At 32.0% G+C, this 14,491-nt stretch overlaps 1 protein-coding gene across 4 annotated transcripts; it reads left to right on the top strand.

Annotated features, from left to right (window-relative positions):
- The first annotated feature begins 14 nt into the window (after positions 1 to 14).
- Positions 15 to 5,157, top strand: LOC107901081 (protein Brevis radix-like 4). Of its 4 annotated transcripts, none has more exons than XM_016826939.2 (6): positions 15 to 694; positions 772 to 933; positions 1,007 to 1,380; positions 3,077 to 3,212; positions 3,351 to 3,748; positions 4,752 to 5,157. In XM_016826939.2, exons 2-6 carry the CDS (start codon positions 808 to 810, stop codon positions 4,828 to 4,830), a joined length of 1,113 nt encoding a protein of 370 aa, XP_016682428.2. In that variant the 5' UTR covers positions 15 to 694; positions 772 to 807; the 3' UTR covers positions 4,831 to 5,157. The 4 variants fall into 4 exon arrangements, with proteins under 4 accessions (XP_016682428.2, XP_016682432.2, XP_016682431.2 ...); XM_016826943.2 differs by having other exon boundaries at positions 263 to 694; positions 784 to 933; XM_016826942.2 differs by having other exon boundaries at positions 366 to 694; positions 775 to 933.
- Positions 5,158 to 14,491: the final 9,334 nt, after the last annotated feature.

Here is a 14,491-nt window from a genome sequence, read left to right on the forward strand (position 1 = left end):
TAAAAACACAAACCCGCAACACTAGTTTGTTGAGAATGATTAAACTAGTTCTAAAACAGACAACCCTCTGTCAAAAGTTTTACATCAATATTAGTAATAAAAGGAACTTTGTTTTGGAAATGGGTTGGAAGATCTGATACACCATACCACTTCAGGTAGATGGTAAATGATCAACATGCACAAATGCCAAATCTCTCACCATCATTAATAATGTCACTCACGCGTTGATAACATAGCCCAAGTTAAACGAGTTCTTCGGCCTTCCAATGATGAAACTAAGCCCATCGAGTCTCTCCAGTGGGCTTTTCGAAAACTGAGAAAAAAACAAAAGCAGAAGCTCAGCAATCAGCATCATGCACCAATCATTTCATCATCGGATCACACAGAGTGTCTTAAAAAGGAAAAGGAAACATCAGCTGAGCCCAGCAACGGCCTACACCAACCACACTCTTCTACTACCAATATACAGCAACAACTGCAGTGCAATGAGTGCATTTATCCCATTATACCCATAGCTCCTTCGATGAGATTGAGGAGATTATAATTTCGTTTTATCTCTTCCATCTCTTTTCTTTTCTTTTATTAATACCCTTTTTGTTGTTTAATTTTGTTTTTATTTTGTTTTTAGTTCTCTCTTACCCATCCAGTGATCCTCAGATTTCTGGGTTTGCATTAAATTTTGCTTCTCTGTAAGGTAAACTCGAAAACTTGTTTATTGTATAATCTAGTTCTTAAATTCTGACAAATCATAGTATTTTTTTATTTAAACAGAAGATTTCTCAGCTTTCAGAGAATTTCGAAACAACAATGCTGACGTGCATAGCTCGTTCCAAGCTACCCGGTGATGACTCGGTGAGTCAACAAGAGGAAATGGACTCTTCCACTACTCCTAACACTAAGCACAACCAAGCCATCAAATCCCTCACTTCGCAGGTAATTAGCTTTCAAATTTACGACGTCAAGGTTTTCCGGTTCTTCGTTTGGCTTTAATGACTGTGTGGTTTAGTTGAAGGACATGGCGCTAAAGGCGTCGGGGGCGTACAGGCACTGTAACCCCTGCACGGCGCAGAGTCGGTTGAGGAACATGGGCGAGTCTGACGCGGACTCGGACAGGTTCAGATGGTCTTATCGTCGGACGGGGAGTTCGAGCTCGGCGACGCCGAGGACGTGGGGGAAGGAGATGGAAGCGAGGTTGAAAGGGATGTCGAGTTGGAGCGGAGAAGGGACGCCGAAATCGTTGAGCGGACGCCGAGTCGACACGGTCGTGTTCGTCGAAGAAAGTGAGCCTAAAGAGTGGGTGGCTCAGGTGGAGCCTGGCGTGCTTATTACCTTTGTTTCACTTCCTCGCGGCGGCAACGATCTCAAGAGGATACGATTCAGGTGCGCCGCGCACTTATTTTTCTGGATTTTCGCTTTCCATCATATGAAGAAATTTTTATTCCACTTTCGAAATTCGCTGGGAAATGGACTAGTCACATCACTGCCTAGATGATTGTTAACATCAATAAACGAACAAAATGTTAAATAATACAAAGTTATGATGGTAAATTCCTATCTATTATTTTAGACAATAATATTTGTTGCTGGGTTGGGACTTGCTCTGTCATTTTTAGTTAAACTCTTTAACATGCATTTTTATGTTTTTTTAAAGCTGTGTTTGGATAGTCAATTAAACTTTCAATTTTTTTATTTATATTTCCTATGTAATTAAAATGTAACTATGCTCTACTGTCCTAACACATATATAGAAAATTAAAATTTCTTGATTTAAAAAAAAAGAGTATAATCTCATTTTCTTATAATTATTTTACGTTCAAACGCAGATAAGTATTAAAATCGTAAAATTTTTACTTATGAATGGTGATGGATTTATCATGGGTGCATCCAAACACTGCCTTAGCAACCTCGGCAGGAAAAGCAAGGATTTTTAGGTGAGGGACCTACGGTGAAACAGTAGGCTTCACGCCTAATGAAAAGCAATCCCATAAAAGTCCAAAAGGAGAACTCATTGTGCCTCATCAACGGTGGGTGGGACACGATTGATTGTGTTGGCAAGCTTTTTCACTCACCCTTGTCGTCTTGTCGAACAAGCCTCTTCAAAGCCCCCACCCCAAAAAAAATTCCATTTCACGCCAGATTCTCCGTCCCATTGTCTTCTACTCTTCTTCTTCTAATGACCCATTTCTTGTCATTTTGTCTGCAATTAAACTAAGGGGGATTGATTGCCCACATCATTTGCCACTACAAAACTACGTGCAAGACAAAAATTTTGGACCCCTTTTTTGAGCTTACGTTCTTTGCCTACAAAACAGAGACCCGACTTCAACCTTCACCTTTCCATGTTTTCAATGGATGGTGACAGGAGGGATTAGTCGTTTTACCAAGGGAACATTGCTGTTGCCCCTCATTTATGGACCTTGGCCAAGTTTGACTTGTGTTCCTTTTTCCCTTTCTAGATAATTTTATTTCAATTGGTCTCTTAATTGACTGTTTTTTCCATCACCACTTTCCTTTTCATGTCATTGTATCTGATTTAATGCTTTGATAACGTTCCCTCCTTGGATTTTGACTCCCTACGCCTTTTTTTCTTTTTGGAAATATTACACATTCCACTACATCAAACACACGGATGCCACTTTGGAATATTTAATATTGCACTTACCTAAGGGTGGTTGAAAGCTTCTTTTATATATATATATATAAACTAATAGTCAAAAGATGTTTATAAACCAACCTAGTGGCCCAATATATAATTAAAATTTCCCATTCACATTAAATAGTGTAGGTGCAACTATAATGGTCATGGTTGGTTTCAAGTTATTGACTTGTGAATAAGGGTAATGACATGGTATAGAGTGTTATCTATGTGTTTTTCTTTTATTTCCTTATTTTAACCAAAATTTGTGCTGGACTTCCCTAGTGCATGTTACTATGTTTCCTAAACCAGTCATTTAATGTTTTTTAGTTGCTCCATTAAAGCACATGCATATCATGGACCTCTCTAATTTCTGATTTCTGGTATGCTAATCTCATGAACATTAGGAGTGCTGAACCATAGTTTATTTTCTTTGACTAGTCGGGAAATGTTTAACAAATGGCAAGCTCAAAGATGGTGGGCAGAGAATTATGATAGGGTCATGGAACTTTACAATGTCCAGAGGTTTAACCGCCAGGCATTCCCACTACCAACACCCCCTAGATCTGAAGATGAGGCAAGTTCTTAGGCTGTTGCCTGCTTAACATAGTGTGAATGGACTGCTCCCATGCAATGCCCTGCACTACCGCTGTGTTGAACTAAACTTGGATTATTGCATGAATGTTAATAACATCATTCTTTTGGTGTCTTACAGAGCTTTAAAATGGAATCAGCAGAAGAAAGTCCTGTAACACCACCATTGACTAAAGAACGCTTACCTTGTAATTTTCATCGTCCAACTGGGATGGGCATCGGCTACTCGTCATCAGATTCATTTGATCAGCACGCAATGCAGGCTCGCCATTATTGTGACTCTGGTCTTACCTCAACCCCAAAACTTTCCAGTATTAGTGGTGCCAAGACAGAGATATCATCCATGGATGCCTCTATGAGGAGTAGCTCATCAAGAGAGGCTGATCGCTCTGGAGAGCTATCCATCAGCAATGCCAGTGATCTTGAGACTGAGTGGGTTGAACAAGATGAACCGGGGGTTTACATTACTATCAGAGCCTTGCCAGGGGGCAAAAGGGAACTTAGGCGAGTGAGATTCAGGTATGGTTCTATAACATTCTTTAACTTGAGCTATAGTTAGTTTTAATAGAAACAAACTAAAATTGAACAGGACCATCATAACTGAGAGAGAATGAACATGTATGAATTGATCAGCCCTACATATTAAGCAACTCTTGGCCGTGGCACTTAACATTTTATAAACTTTCAACATCTCAAAGTGGTAATTATAGTAGGCTGTACTTTAATCCAAAGCTACAACCATCTAAACTGAATTTAGCTTAGTTCATGTGGCTAATCTTTGCTTTCCTAAAAAATCTGTGAGTCTAATAGCAATTGCACTACTTCCATTTCTAGTTGACATGTGATTACGTTTTATTTGATGACCTTTTCTAAAATGTTACAGACTATAATAGGGTAGAATGTGATATAACTTGCACTTCCCTTTTCAGTGGCTAGAATATACTTTCTAAATTCATTTACCCTGCTTTGAGATTGCTATATATTTATATAAAATAATCTAGCAGTAAATCAGCCATCAATTGACGCCAATTCTAGCATCTATTTCGTTTACTGTCATCATTGGCTAAGTCCTTTTGTTCGATTAAATATGATCCAGGCACAAGCTGCATTGTATTTTCTCTTTTTTATCCCCAAAGAAAAGGCAATTGGTTAAAAGTTAAACATTTAAGCATTGAAGACTCATTGAAAATGCTCCAAAAAGCCATTTTTTCCGTGGATTTGATTTCATCATTAGGTTGATGGGTCCAACACAAATCGATACTGTAATTGAGGTCCATCTTAGAAACAGTCATGATTTGAATTACCAACCATCAAAAACCAAATTATTAGCTGTAAATATATATATATTTTTGACAGCATCATTACCGATTCACTTATTCTGCTTTCACCAACTAGTTTTACTCCCATGCCGAGGCAAATCCGACATGAAGTTTTACTGAGGAAATGTCATTGTCTTTCAATTTCCCATCACTTGATCTTAAACATTGACTGGATTACTCACATTATGCCTTATATCATGCAGCCGAGAAAGATTTGGTGAGATGCATGCTAGACTGTGGTGGGAAGAAAACCGAGCCAGGATACATGAACAATACTTGTAATCTAGCAAAAGAAGGGAGGCTAGCGGCTTGCTGGCACTTTTCTAAATCGTGGGGGGTGTGTATTTTTTTCTCATTTCTTCTGCCATACTAGTAGAATCCCTTTTGCAGAGATCCAACCAGGTGTTTCTGCCTACTGTCACCTGTTGCTATGTTTTTTTTTCCAGCTTCATAGTAGCTTAGAAATATGATGGTGGGATTTTATATTACTAGTTTCTTTAAAATCAAAAGTGTTTGGAGGATGAAGAGCATCAAATGTGTATTTGGGTGATGGTAAAAATGGAAAACCAATATCAATGAAAGAATGTGTTTCATCCTTCTTCTTTGATACATCTGCTTTGTCATATCTCCCTCACTCAAACAGCTGAGCACTCTTTGCTTTTTTAAGAGAAGGGGATATATTAAACTTAACAGTTGACCCAACACAACAGATCAGGAGCCGAACTCAGCCCGCATTAACTTTTTTGGACTAAATGCCTGCAAAGACCTATTGAGGTGGACTCTATCGTGTTCACTGATTTGGGCCTAATTCTTTTTCCCAAAATTCCCAATCTTATTTGAGGTTGTTTTGAGATCCAACTCCCAAGCATTCGGTTAGCATAGAATCCAAATCTTTATTTTTTTTAAAAATATAACTAAATACATAAAAAGGACTATTAGTATGCTTTGTGAGATACATGTACTCAAATGGTATATGGTATTAGGAAATGAATCCTCTCCTAGGGGGAGGGGGCAAACTATTATATGATAAAGTTAATAGTTTTACCTTCAAAAATGTTAGAATTTCGATTTAATTCTTTTAAAAATCATATATATATATAAGTCAATATCATAATAAAATTATATCTTAACTCTTATAAAAATATATAACTAATCTTGACCTCTCTTTCGAAAAATTTTCAACTTCATTCTTACCTCTCCATATTTACATAATTCATGTATATGTTTTGGTACATTAAGTTCTAAAATGTACCAACTTTTATGTATTTATGACGAATAATAATAATAATAATAATAATAATAATAATAATAATAATAGTTTTAGAAAAAGCTAGAATCACTAAGAGCATTTTTGTTTTAATTTTTCTCTACTTTTCTCTTTTATTTACATCGACATGATAAGACAGTAATGATGTAGTGAAATCATTCAAGTTTCTTTTCATCACATCAAGGTAAGAGTTTTGATTTCTCATATATGACATATGTTGTTGTTTATATATCAAAGTTTATATCTTTCAATTTTCTATAAAGTGATATATTTTCAAGAATTTTTATATTCATCATATCTACATTAAATATATTTAAAAATGTCTAATCTCATAAAGTTCATCTTAATGTTATGAATTTTGGTGATATTATTAAGGAAACCAAACATCAGATTATGCAAAAACAATAATTTTCCCTTATCATCTTCTACACAAAGAATTGAAATTGAGTACCATAACCTTAAGGACCCAATAAGCCTATTAGAATAATTAAAATGAAAAAAAAAAACAGGTTTTCTTCTAAAAGCTAAATAAGTGAATACAAAATTTCAAAATTATTTTTGTTTATACACCCATTCTCGTAGACCTTACAGATTATAAAAGTGAACAAGGGTAAATTATGCTATTGCCTTTCCATTGCGAGTTGAAACAACAAAAGGTGGTTCTTCTCTTGCCATTTGTGCTTGTAGTTTCAGGGCTTCAACAACCATTTCTTCAATCTTCTGAATTTCCTCTGCCGTCAATGTGTTTTCATTCACATTCCAAATCCTAGTTGTGATTCTCTTTTTCCTGCCAGTGTTCATTGCATTCGCCATGCTTTACACAACAACAAAGTTGTGAACTGCACTTGAGATAGCGTATTCCTTGTTTCTCCCTTGGATAATTGCAATTCCTTCAAAAGCTATTTGCTTTGCAGTTTTACCTATGATTCCATCAAAAGATCAAATCTGGGAGCTGAGTTTCTCAATGTGCGGCTACCTCCATGTGCTGAGATGCTGGGTTTCAGTACACGTGGCAAAAATCCAAAGATCCCCACCCTAAAATTATATTCATCTCTAAGATTTTTCTAGGTTCTTTGTCTTTAATAGAGGTGTTCATGGGCTGGGCCGGGCCAGGTTCGGCCGTGCCCAGAAAAAAATTTTAGTCCGGGCCCAATCCGGCCCGAAATATGGGCCTAGAATTTTGCCTAGGTCCGGCCCGGGAAAAATTCATAAGTCCAGACCCGGCCCGTTTTTTAAATAAATACCAAAAATTTATTTTAAAAATTAAAATAAAAATTAAAAAAAAAGTATTTTAAAAATATTTTAAAATTAAAAAAATTAAAAAAAGTATTTTTAAAAAATTTTAAAATTAAAAAAAAATAAAAATATATTTTAAAAGTATTTTAAAATTAAAAAAATAAAAAAAAATAAAAATATTTATTATTCGGGCTGGGCTGGGCCGGGCCCGGGCCAAAAAAATGGTGCCCGAGGCCCGGCCCGTTTTTGGGATTAATTTGGGATTAATTGTGTTAAGGAAAAGGATGACAGATTTTTTTTTTGGGTCTTAGACAAGTACAGGTTGAAAGATTTATAATGCAATCGCATGGACTTCAATTGATGATAATTCAGAATGAATTCCATGGAGGCCCAAAACCAAATCCATTTACCCAATTTTACCCGAAAATAAGTTGACAAAATTCACTGCTAAAATTAGCAGTCTCTAACCATTCAAACTTTTACAAATAGCAGATTTGACGCAATATTTGCCAAAAGAAAATCAACATAATATCTTCATTGAAAAGACATTCAACCGTCTATCAACTGTTAAAAATAGTAGTAAAAAATCAGCACAATTTAACCACATGTTGTCTAGCCACACAATGAGAAAATAAAGCTAACTTCCTTGCTAAAAATAACAAGGACGACTCATTCTTCCTCACAGCAAGGGACGGCAACCACTAGGAAAGGGAATCAAGGTAATTTCCTTGCTAAATTTAGTAAGGAAGACTCACTTCTCCACCATGTAAGGGACGACATGATTATGGGCATGAAGGGGAGATTTAATTTACTATTTTTGGCATAGGTTCAAATGGCTATAAAAGGAGGTCTTCATCCATCATTCAAAGGCATCAATTCAATTACACACCATTTCTCACATCAATTTTCAGAGAAAAACTTTGAGTATTCTTACCTTTCTCATGGCTTGTTAACATTCGAATTCCATAAAATAAGACAATTACTTGCCAAAATGAGAGCAACTAGGAGGTTGACTTGAAGATGTTTAAGTGATTTTAACATAAAGACAAGGAGGAAAGCCACTATGGGAAGCCGCAAAGAGTAGCCGTAGATAGCCCCCTACATCCAGCTGTTTACTCTTCGCATTGTGAAATGACCGTAGATAGCCCCCCTCAGCTACTATTTCTTACCCTTCTCTTTATTGTTAAATTATTGTTTTATATGTCAGGAGATAAGATTGCATCTCAATCTTTATTTTTCCAGTTTAATATGACATGACTTAATTTTGTTTATTCAAAATGGATATGACTCTTGATTTGAGTTCATTGGCATTTGTTTCTTAATATTTTGTGCGAATGATTATTTCATTCATTTAGGTTTAATTCATGACCAACATTTGTAGGTAATTGAATTAATTATTTAATTTGGGAAGAGGTAATAGTTAATAGACGTAAGACCTAAATGATGCATATCATGTCAATTTCGGAAGATAATTGTTGTAGCATAAATTGTGTAAATGCCCGGAAGGGTGATTTCTAAGTTAGTTTTTTGACATAGGGATATGCAAATTAACTTAAGAACAAAATAGGACTTTGGGAAGAGCCTATGTTTTAATTAAATGACCTTAATGAATTTTCATATTGCCACGAACTATTCATGATATTCATTTTATGACTACTAATGAATTCTTGTTAAAGTGAAATATTTTATTTTAGTCTATTCATGTTATGTTATATTATTTTGTATTTATTTCCTGTTGTGATTATTTTCTGCAAGGCATGTTGTTTTATTTTGTAGGTATTTGACAACTAATTACATTCTTTACTTACAATTGCAACTTTCATCTACAATATTCTTTCTTTATTTTGTTTAACCAAATTGATTAAAACTAACTTTGCAAATAATTACCACATAGTCCCTATGGAGACGATACTCTTTTACTTACTACTTATTACTTGTATGATTGTCTACACTTGCATGTAATCACGTGACGATAACATTTAACCAAATTCTAACATTAACCATTAAACCATAAGTGTATATACACATAACTTTATATACCAAATTTGACTCAATCTAGGTACATGCCTTATAACCAACAAAAGAGATTTTAACAAACATTGTCGAGTCTGAGATCTTGATTGAATGCTAAAGTCGATACTCGGGATCTTGTTTGGGACCTAACTGGAATTTTGATCTATTCGTCGATGACTCTTGTAACATCCCTATACCTGACCTAACCATCGAGTCAAATATAGGAATGTCACATTTGAGTGCTAGAGAAATATTGGCTAAATCATTTAATTTAATTCCTTGTCTGATCATATTTAAACTTATTAATGTATTATCTCTATAATACAACAATATCAGACTATAGCTAGTGCAATTTTTCCATAAAAAATTGTTTCAGAATCACATTTTACACCAAACAGGGCCCAAGTATCAATACCACCACTAAGATATCGATACTATAGCTTAGGTATCAATACCCTATAATGTATACCGTTTTGAGCTTCAAAATTAAAAAATTCGAAATAAATACCCAATGTATCGATGCATGACACAAGGTATCAATACTTACCTTAAAGTATCGATACTTTTGGCTTGTTATCGATACCAAATTAACATTCTATGTTTCATTTTCAGCCTAGGTTAATTTACCACTTTAATCATTCATATTTTACCCTTTTTTTCAGCCTTAAAACATACTAAATTTATTATCCAAAATCATTATCCAACCACTTATTCTTAAACATATTATATTCTGTAATTGAACCTTATGATCATGCTATTAATTCCAAATTTATGAAATTAACACAATTATCAACATTTTACAATTAAGTCCTTTAGAACTTAAAGATGTTACAACTCTCGCTTTTGCTTTCCCTCTCGATTTTCCCGTGTCTTCTTTAGCAATTAGTTAAGGACATTCCTTCCTTTCTTTCTCACAACAAAGAGACGAAGATGAAGGTAAAAAAATGGCTTCTTTTCTTTTTTAATTTCATTTATATACTTTTAATTAAATCTAATTAATCATAATTTATTTAATTAAACTTTAATTAATTAAAAATTAATTATAATTAAACAATTTAGTGGCTTCTTAATGCCATCCACCACCATTTGGCCATTTAAAAATGGTCTAATTACTCGTCTAGTTTTTTGGCTATTTAAAAATTTATAGTGATAAATTTTTACAATTTAATCTCCATACACCTTAATTATAAATTCAAAAAATTATTAAACTAAACTTTAATATATTTCTATACTAATCTAAGTATTAAATAGTAATATTTACAAACTCGGTTTATGAAAATGAGATTTTAAAACCGTATTTTTTGACACTACTGATTTTCGAATCTATACATAATGTTTTAAATTTAATTATTTAAAATAATTTAAGAGATAATAATTAATATTCATAATTTATTAGAAATAACATGAAATTTATGAAATGTTTCTATTATTTATGCATGTGTTTTATTTTTTATGCTTGAAAGAATATTTATCTTTCTAATAAAATAATTATATATTTTTTTTGCAAATTACTTATATTTTCATTAACAATTTTTTTATTAAGTTTGTGACCACATAAATCAAATATGTTGAATTATATAAAAGTTTGTGCATAGAATTATATATATACTTTACATTTAGGGTCTATTCTGCAGTGTTTAAAAATATTACTTCTGACTCCAAAAGTACTTTTGAAAGAAAAATTCTACTAAATAAACTGTTTTTGACTGAAATTTTTAGTGGAAGCTAAAATTTTTAGCTTTTCCTCTTCCAAAAGCACTTTTAGTGCTTAATTACTTTTTCGCCCCTCTAATAACATAATACTTTTCCTTTTTTTCTTTTTGGTGTTTAATTACAAATGTGTTAAAATTATTAATTAAAAATAAAAAAAATATTTTTTAAAATGCTAATTAGAAATATTTAATGGTTATATTTAAATATTTAAAATATATTTCATATATTCTAATTAAATTTATTGCTTAAAAATATTTAAAATTTATATTTCATATATTAAAATATTAACAACGAGTTATAATAATTTTTTTATATTTTTACTAAAATATAATAATATTAACTAATTTAAATATTATTTAAATGTATATTTGTTACTTGATAATAACATGTCTAAAATGAACATTTTATTTCTCAAAAACACTTTTTGAGAGTAATGCTAAACACTCAAATTTTAAACCAAATTTTTCAAAAGCACTTCTTAAAAGTACTTTTCCATGTCACTTTTCAAAAGCACTTTTTAAAAGTATTGCCAAACTAGCCCTTAGTCTGATTCCACTTACTTAGTGATTTTAAATATAATATTAATTATCTTAAGACTTTTCATTGCATTTTTTTATATATCTAATTTTTGTATTTAGTTTTTTTATATTTTAAATAAAAAACCTATTTTTTTATTTGACCATAGTTTTATATGTTTTTATTTTTAGTAATTATAGTTAAAGCTTGCAAATTTCATCTCATAAGATTAATTGAGATTTGATTTCAAATTTACTTTTTCAGTTTTAGTGTACAAGCAATGTTTCAGAACTTACTAGGCTGATTAGTAGTAGTAATTGTGTTTGGTGGAAAAAATTGTCTATAAAAATCATGTATTGCTATGATAATAGTAAGGAAAATCAGGTTTTTTTTCATTCCTTGCTAGCACGTTTGTAAGCAAACTCTTAAGTTCTCTGTTCTTCCTTAGACAAAAACACCAACACTGGCATATTCCACCTTTTATTTTCCCTATGTTCTTCTCTAAGTCTCTAAGAAAAAGTGAAGAAGGTTTCCAATAGCTAGTCAAGATGCCATTGTTAAGTACCAACTTACTGCCCAAGAAGCTAGTGAAGGTCTGAGCGGTCAAGACAAAGGACCAGTAGAGTAGATTTCGTTCTAAAGTTGCTGGCGTATTGATAATAGAAGAGGAACAAGTTGAAGGGGACTATGCCAGAGTTACGGTTGCAAGTGAGCCGCTTGCTTATTTTTGTATCATGCATGATTATTTTGGCAGGTAGCATATTAGATCTGTTTTATAATAAACTTATCTAATTACCTATGCCTTTTACATTGTTTCTGTTTTAAAAAGAAAATTGCCCCTTACTCTGAAAGTATGTGCCAAACTTCAGTGATTTGTTATTTATGATATCATCATTTATACGTATATGCCATAGCTAGACAGTGGATGGATAATAAATTTTTCTTTTATAACTCCTATTATTTTCTTTAAAAGTGCATTACAAAATGAAAGAAAAATAATAGTTTTTAACAAAAACAGGGAAATCTTCATAATTATTTTTTATAAAAACTTAAGTTAAATCGAAAAGTTTCTATCCATCAGTAATGCCTCAATCTGTTGGGTGGTCTGTTTGGTTGAATTTATACACCATGTCTTCCTGACGGACTATGGGGTGTTACATCGTCATTCGTTGGGAAGCTCACCGAAGGAGGTCGAATGGTGGCCAACAGTGTAGTAAGGCAGTTAGGGTAGGAAAAAGAAAAAAAAATGAGGGAAATGAGAAAAAATAAAAAGAAAAAGAAAAGGAGGGCCAAAAAGGGCACGCCACGTTGCGGCGCACAAGTGGCTAGTGTTGTCACGTTAGCAAAAAAGTAACGGCGTTAGACTTGGGTACCAATATAATGGACAGAAAAAAGTTTAGGTATCAATTTAGGACAAAAAAACCATAAGTATCAATCTGGGAGAAGTGGACAAGTTCAAGTACCAATTTTATATTTAACTTTTATAAAATTAACACAATTATTAAAGTTTTACAAATAAATGTATTGGAGAACTTGCACTTTCTAAAGTAGTTTACTCACTTTATGTATATTTCATATTTATTTCTAAATTATGCCAATTAATTTAATTCTTTATAAAATTTTAATCAAGATTCCAAAATCACATCAATTAACAATTATTCACTTATTATTTTATCAATTCGTTTAAATATACTCACTTGTATTAATCATTTCATCACTTATAACCATTTCGTAACATTTCAAATTTTATCTACTATTTTTTTCTTCCTCTACTCTCCATTCCACATACTTTATGTGTATATAATAGAATTTTTAGCTTTTAGTATGACATGCTTATATGTAATATTAATTATAATTCCACTATTTACTTCTATGTTCATATCCAAGGTGTCCACTTGTTTCATAGTCACTAAATTATTTATATCTTGAGCAAAAAAATTCAAAATTAAGATCCATTTGTTGTTTCTAAAACTAGACTAAAATATCTTGTTACCATAAAAAATTTATAATTTATAATTTGACCAATTGGTACAATAAATTCTTCAAATTTGCCCGTTTTCTATCGCTTGACAACTTTGACATTTCTTTACTAAAAATTAATTATTTCTTAGTATAGTATTCAAATGATGTTTCCATTTGATTCTATTGAAAATAGACTCATTAATAATATAAAAATATAAATTTCATCCCCTAATAATTTTTTTACAGTTTTTGATGATTTTCCAAAGTCAAAACAGGAGAACCCAAATCCATTCTAACATTATCCCACAAAAACTAATATATCTCAAAATATAAAATTTCATTGCTTACATTGTTTCTATCATGAGAAACTAGACTCAATAAGATTTAATTTCATACTTAATTAAACCTCTAAATAAGTTTCTATGATTTTTGGTGAATTTTTAAATTTAAGCTACTGCTGCTGTCCAAATTGTTTTAATGAAAATAATTTCTTTTCCATGGTTCTTTGAACTATTTTTCATTGAATCATACATAATCACCATACTTTTGATTACTATTCAACTTAACCACTTAGGTCTCTGTGTAATTACATATTTATTTCTTAATCTTAGTACTTTTCATAATACAAATCACATTTTCTGTTACTTAACAATTAGTATTTTGAATCTCTATACTTCATGAAATACTTTCTATTTCTAGTATTTAGATTAAAATACATGTTTCATACATCTCATTAACAACATATTTAACTCCATCTATTGAAACACAAGTAGGATTAATATGAAATTTACCTCCTTTGTCAAGAATTTCTTCCTTTCTTCTTCATTTCCATTCATTTTTCATCTTTACCACTTTCCTTCCATTTTCTTCTTATTTTCTTCACTTTCATCCACTAGTTTCTTGCTTCTAAATTGATGAACATATTCTCTAGAATCTCTACTCTATATTTTCTCTTAGATGTTTAAGGAAATTTTCAAGAATTTTGGATGAAAAGGTGGATTTTCATGGCAAAAGGACCAAATTGTAAGAAAAAAATAAAATTCTCTTTTCTAGTTCTCTCTCACGTTGGAGCATGGAAGGGTGATGAGTTCTCTTCATCTTTCCTCCCTTTTTATACTAACATGTTCACAATAAAATATTAATAAAAATATAATTAAAATATTAATATTATAACATTTAATTCCACCATTGAATCATCACTTAATTTGGTAGAATTGTAATTTAGTCCCTCATAAT

Source organism: Gossypium hirsutum, chromosome D06, assembly GCF_007990345.1.
Source record: "Gossypium hirsutum isolate 1008001.06 chromosome D06, Gossypium_hirsutum_v2.1, whole genome shotgun sequence".
Classification (NCBI taxonomy): Eukaryota; Viridiplantae; Streptophyta; class Magnoliopsida; order Malvales; family Malvaceae; genus Gossypium; species Gossypium hirsutum.

Coding starts and splice junctions, on each gene's coding strand:
- LOC107901081 (XM_016826939.2), top strand. CDS start 808: ATGCTGACGTGCATAGCTCGTTCCAAGCTACCCGGTGATGACTCGGTG. Junction 3,213..3,350: donor CCCCTAGATCTGAAGATGAG/GCAAGTTCTTAG, acceptor GGTGTCTTACAG/AGCTTTAAAATGGAATCAGC. Junction 3,749..4,751: donor CTTAGGCGAGTGAGATTCAG/GTATGGTTCTAT, acceptor TATATCATGCAG/CCGAGAAAGATTTGGTGAGA.